Raw genomic sequence first — 6,269 nt, 5'->3', positions numbered from 1 at the left:
TGTTAGGTCCATACCATTTCTGTCCTTTATTGTGCCCATCTTTGCATGAAATATTCCCTTAGTATCTCTAATTTTCTTGAAGAAATCTCTAGTCTTTCCCATTCTATTGTTTTTCTCTTTCTTTGCATTGATCACTGAGGTAGGCTTTCTTATTTCTCCTTTCTATTCTTTGGAACTCTGCATTCAAATGGGTGTATCTTTCCTTTTCTGCTTTGCCTTTAGGTTCTCTTTTCTCAGCTATTTGTAGGGCCTCCTCAGACAATCATTTTGCCTTTTCGCATTTCTTTTTCTTGGGGATAGTCTTGATCACTGCCTCTTGTACAATGTCACGCACCTCCATCCATAGTCTATCAGATCTAATCCCTTGAATCTATTTCTCACTTCCACTGTAATCGCAAGTGATTTGATTTACGTCATACCTGAATGGTCTAGTGGTTTTCCCTACTTTTTTAATTAAATCTGTATTTGACAGTAAGGCATTCAAGATCTGAGCCACAGTCAGCTCCCGGTCTTATTTTTACTGATTGTATAGAGCCTCTCCATCTTTGGCTGAAAATAACATAATCAACCTGATTTCAGTATTGACCATCTGGTGATGTCCATGTGTAGAGTCTTCTCTTGTGTTGTTGCTGCTTGCTATGACCAGTGCGTTCTCTTGGCAAAACTCAGCCTTTGGACATGGTAGTGTGGACTCACCTATGAACCTTGGCATCTCGCCCTATGCCATTGTGACTCTACTTCATCACATCCCCAAACAATTCTTCCTTGTGGGAAACAGTAAGAAGGCTGCTAAGACCTGAATGGTGTGTTCACCACCCAGCGCATAAAACAGTTCCAAGCCTATGGTCCTTAAATTGGTTCTTTACCCAGAATCTCCTCACTGACCTCATGCTTTCCTTTTTGGAGGAAACCAAAACTGCTAGAAGTTTTACTACTAATTTTATTCAGTCACAGAAGTATCTCACACAGTGGGGGCTGCTGAGAAAATGGTGCAGGAGAAGGACATGCTTCATTTCTTGCTGGCCTTCACCGCTGACTTGGTGACCTTAGCCGCAGCCCCTGTCTTCTTCTCCACAGCCTTGATGACGCCAACGGCCACGGTTTGCCTCATGTCCCGCACGGCAAAATGGCCTGGAGGACAGAAGGAAGGAAAAGTGAGATTTCTGAAAAGAGACACAGAAGGCGGGGCTCCATGGCCTCAGTCAGAGGTGCTTTTCCTCCCAGGACTCAGCAGCCATCCGCCCCAGCTCACCTAGAGGCGGGTACTCGGAGAAGGTCTCCACACACATGGCCTTGCCGGGGACCATCTGCACGATGGCAGCGTCACCCGACTTCAGGGCCTTGGGGTTGTCTTCCAGCTTCTTGCCCGAGCGGCGGTCAATCTTTTCCCTCAGTTCAGCAAACCTGCAGGAGATGTGGGCTGTGTGACAGTCCAGCACCGGAGAATAGCCAGCTTGGATCTGTCCTGGGTGATTCAGGACGATCACCTGGAGGGGGAGAGGAGGGGGATCACTGCTGGGACCCGTGATCCAGGGCCAAGCCTCGAGCCGACTGGGGCCTCCACCGAAACCAGGACTGATTTCTCAGAGGCAGTCTCCACCACCACCACCACACACCAAGGGCTCTGGCCTCCTGGGCAGCTCACCTGGGCCACAAAGCTGCTGGTCTCCATTGGGGGGTCGTTCTTGCTGTCTCCAGCCACGTTGCCACGACGAATGTCCTTCACAGACACGTTCTTCACGTTGAAGCCCATGTTGTCCCCGGGCAGGGCCTCCGACAGGGCCTCGTGGTGCATCTCCACAGACTTGACCTCAGTGGTGAGGCCACAGGGGGCAAAGGTGACCACCATGCCGGCCTTCAGGAAGCCGGTCTCCACTCGGCCCACGGGCACCGTGCCGATGCCTGCACAGGAGAAGGTCAGGAGGTTAGAACCACTCCAGCCCTACCCAGTAAGAGCTGGCTTCCTGGGGATCAAGGGCCAAGGTCACCTACAGAGCTGGTAGGAAATGCCAAACTCAACGACTGGCTATTTCTTCTGCATATCAGATAAACTGGAAACTCTGGGGGTTTGGCACTGCTCACAAGTCAGGATTTGAAGCCCAGCAAGTCAGACAGTGGACCTCGTCCTCCACTGGCATCTCCCCTCAGCCTGCCCAGCCCTGGCTCCTCACCTCCTATCTTGTACACATCTTGTAGTGGCAGCCTCAGGGGCTTGTTGACTGGGCGAGTTGGGGGCAGGATGGAGTCCAGAGCTTCCAGTAGGGTCACCCCAGTGGCGTTTCCCTCCTTCCGCTCAACTTTCCAGCCCTTGAACCAGGGCATCTGCGGGGACAGGAATGCAGTGAAGGGGGAAGCGAGGTGGGGGCGTGGCTGCCGGCGTGCCCACCCTAGGACCAAGACCCATTCTCCCCCGCAACCCAGCCGCCCATGGACCCCGCCTGCACTCACGTTGGTGCTGGGCTCCAGCATGTTGTCTCCGTGCCAGCCCGAGATGGGCACAAAGGCCACGGTCGCCGGGTTGTAGCCGATCTTCCTGATGTAGGCACTCACTTCCTTGGTGATCTCCTGGAAGCGTGCGGCGCTGTAGGCCGGCTCGGTCGAGTCCATCTTGTTGACCGCCACGATCAGCTGCTTCACACCCAAGGTGTAGGCGAGCAGCACGTGCTCGCGAGTCTGCCCGTTCTTAGAGATGCCTGCCTCAAACTCGCCCACACCGCCAGCCACAATGAGCACAGCGCAGTCAGCCTGCGGGAGGCAGACATCGTGGGGGCAAGAGGTTGGTTAGGGGAGGGGGCCCCGGATGTGCTGAGAGGCTGGCTAGAGCTTCGGGCGGGCAATCCCTGGCCCCTTGCAGGCTGGACACTTGCCGGAAACTGACAAATGCCTTCACCCCCCGGATGCTGCTGTGCGCAGAGGTCCTGCCTCCCACTTAAACTGTTACTCAGTCCCATACACGAGCTTTTGGTTCCTTCGTCAGGAGTCCCACAAGGTGACTTGCTTGTCTGGGTGTCAGAAAACCTAGTCCCTGCCCCAGCCTGAAAGGAGGATGGTGTCTGGACCACATTAGAGTCTATCTTCTTTTCTGATTGGTCTGAACTGAAGGTCCACGTGGATAAGGAAAACCTTCTAAAGCTTATGATGCCCCTCCTCCCCAGGAAATAAAGCCTGAGTTTCCTCCCCGCCCTCTGCCAGCCACCTCCCCTACAGTCCGCCCTAGTTCGAAAGGGAGGGACCTGGAAACAAGGGCTGCTTTACCTGGGAGGTGCCGGTGATCATGTTCTTGATGAAGTCCCTGTGGCCCGGGGCATCGATGATGGTGATGTAGTACTTGCTGGTCTCAAACTTCCACAGGGAGACGTCGATGGTGATGCCACGCTCTCTCTCTGCCTTCAGTTTGTCCAGCACCCAGGCGTACTTGAAGGAGCCCTTACCCATCTGGGGAGGGATGAGGCGTGAAGAGTACATTGGTGGCGAGCAGCCGGATCTCTCCTGGGGGATTCAGCCGCTGCTTCAAGACCTCACAGCATGCCTTGCTTCCACGCTCTGCCACCAGACCCAGCCAGGAGCAGACTGCCATCCCCTGCCCCCGCCGCTCCTAGAGCCAACCCCACGGGTGGGTGCCTCACCTCAGCTGCCTCCTTCTCAAACTTCTCAATGGTCCTCTTGTCAATCCCCCCACACTTGTAGATGAGGTGCCCGGTGGTGGTGGACTTGCCGGAGTCCACATGGCCAATGACCACGATATTGATGTGTGTCTTCTCTTTGCCCATTGCGGTGGTTGCTTCCTTCAGTCACTGCTCCACGGGAGAGGAGGGTGGGGAGAGGGTGAGGTCCGCAGGTCCTGGCAGGCGGCTGCCTCTCACTACTCCTCTCCTCCTGGTCTGCCCCAGCAGCCCCTCCCCATGTCGTGGCCTAGCTCAGAGCTTGGGACAAGGTGGCACCAGCTGAAAAGTAGAGGTCTTGCCAGGCTTGCACCCTGGCAAGGGTCATAATCCCAGGGCTATAGCTGGGATTTCCAAGCGGTCCTGGCCCCTCCCTCCTTTGTCCTATGTGGGCCTTCCCTAGAACATGTAGGGGCTCAGCCATTCCCCCACATTTCTCCCATCCTTCCAATTCCCCATGCAACACCTCCCCAGCCCACCCCATATACAAGAAACCCTGCCATCCCATAGCCTGAAGGTGGTCCTCTGCCCCTTGCCAGCGCCTACCTTCAGAGAAGAGGGAACAAAGGCGATCCAGCAGGAGCTGCAGCAGCTGTGACAATACTGAATGGCTGTCTTACCTGCTGCATTTATAAGTCCAGCCCTGGGCCTGCCTCTGGTTCCACCCAAATCTGACACCAGAGCTGGGTAGGGAATGCCACTCCCTACCCCCAAACCCAATTTTGCAGTCTTCTTCTCTGACTGATTGGATATTCGGATGAAGAAAAAAAAAAAAGTAAGTGAGTGTGTGGGTGGAGTCAGGGAAGGGAAGATTTGGGAAATAAGAAGAAAGATAAGAATGAATTCTGCATGGCATCCAACTTTGCATGTGGCTTCCCAAGACTAAGGTGCTTTAATAGCTGTGGGCTTTCATTCATTTGCGCAGTGCGCTGGGAAGTATAGTGCCGGATACCGCCAGGGGCTGAGGATTCGGAATCAGGAAGCGCTCATGGCGAGACTTTGTTGGGAAGAGCTCTCAGGCTCCCTGAGAGTCAGTGGTCCTTCTGGGGCTCCTTCCAGTCAGAAGTCCAGGACTGCTGGGGGGTGGGGGGAGGCGCTTGCCTCGAGGCTGGACTGTGGCTACATGGGGTTTTCTCTGAGGCTGAATATGTCCTCCTTCCTCCCCAGGAAGGCTCCTGGCAGTGCTTAGTCACTCGGCCAAGGCTGACAGCCTCCAGTTGCTCTCCATAGTCGTAGCCTGGGCCCAGGAGGCCAATACTCTAGACTGAGGCTCCCCATCCCATTGAGGCCCACCTCCTTGAGCATTGCCTGCTCCTTGTTCTTTTTGTTTTTTTTAATATCTATTCTCTTTATGTATCTGGCTGTGCCGGGTCTCAGTGTGGCTGCAGGATCTTTAGTTGTGACCTGTGGGGTCTAGTTCCCCCACCATGGATCGAACCCAGACCCCTTGCATTGGGAGTGTGCAGTCTTAGCCACCGGACCACCAGGATAATTCCCCACTTCTTGTTCTTAAATCACCATTTTCACCTTTGTGCCTAAGGAATCAAAAAGCTGGAATGTCAGAGAAGATGGATCCTCAGAAAATGTCTGTCTCTTTTCTCTCCTGATTTTATAGAAGAATCAAGGTCTAAGATGGTTAAAGTGAAACTGAAAGGGTTAGTCGCTCAGTCATGTCCAACTCTTTGTGACCCCATGAACTGCAGCCCACCAGGATCCTCTGTCCATAGAATTCTCTGGGCAAGAATACTGGAGTGGTGGCCATTCCCTTCTCCAGGAGGTCTTCCTGACCCACGGATCAAACCCACATCTCCTGCACTGCAGGCAGATTCTTTACCATCTGAGCCACGAGGGAAGCCCAAGATGGTCAAAGGATGGTCCCAAGCTCTGCAGTGTCTTGGCCCCCAGCATTACTGTATTTCCCTCATCCAGCCACCTTTCAGAAGAGAAGAGGCTGAGCCACTTATTCCGCCGACATCTAGTGGGGCCCTGGCGGCTGTGACTGCGGCGGGAGTGGTGCAGCCCCTGTCTCTGAGGGGCTCACACTCTGCAAGGGAGACAAAGAAGCCATTTCAAAGTATCGAGTGAGTTGTGAGGGCTGTGAGTGAAGGTCTTTGGGGGGCTTCCCAAGTATGTGGGGTGAGGAGGACTGCTTCATAGAAATGTTTCAGCAAGACCACGGGCATGGGCATCAGGCAGAGGGGCTTGTCTGGCAGAATAATCTGTTATTGTTAAGGACAGTTCTGGACTCAGTTTGCCGGAAGGAATGGGTGGAAGGAGTCAATGGCTAAAGAGATAACAGGGGAAGATCATCATGCATTAATTGCTCAGAGTTTAATTTGCCTAAACTGTAAGTCTAATTATGTAATCCCCTGGCTTGAATCTCTTGATTACTCTTTATTGTCCTCTGGGGGAAAATTACTGTTCCTTCAATGAGGAGAGTCTCCAAGAGGCTGAGGCTGGAGTCGGGAAACCCCTTAGGAGGCCACTGCAGGAGTCCTGTAAGAAGGGGATATGTCTCAGCCAGGGGGTGCAGCAGACGCGTGTTCCACATAAATAGAGGGGGATTCAGAAGTGGGGGGACCAAAAGTGCCAACAGAAGCACTTGCC

At 53.7% G+C, this 6,269-nt stretch overlaps 1 protein-coding gene across 1 annotated transcript; it reads right to left on the bottom strand.

Moving 5' to 3' along the window:
• Positions 1-922: 922 nt before the first annotated feature.
• Positions 923-3,770, bottom strand: LOC138426528 (elongation factor 1-alpha 2-like). Its single transcript, XM_069565136.1, has 7 exons — positions 3,627-3,770; positions 3,256-3,435; positions 2,449-2,745; positions 2,172-2,322; positions 1,646-1,902; positions 1,253-1,487; positions 923-1,131 (listed from the first exon to the last, which is right to left on the bottom strand). The coding sequence occupies exons 1-7, from the start codon at positions 3,768-3,770 to the stop codon at positions 1,010-1,012; spliced, it is 1,386 nt and encodes a 461-aa protein (XP_069421237.1). The 3' UTR covers positions 923-1,009.
• Between the last annotated feature and the right edge of the window lie 2,499 nt (positions 3,771-6,269).

The sequence above is a fragment of the Ovis canadensis genome, chromosome 21 (genome assembly GCF_042477335.2).
Source record: "Ovis canadensis isolate MfBH-ARS-UI-01 breed Bighorn chromosome 21, ARS-UI_OviCan_v2, whole genome shotgun sequence".
NCBI classification, from domain to species: domain Eukaryota; kingdom Metazoa; phylum Chordata; class Mammalia; order Artiodactyla; family Bovidae; genus Ovis; species Ovis canadensis.
This window is presented reverse-complemented; position numbering and strand designations above follow the sequence as displayed.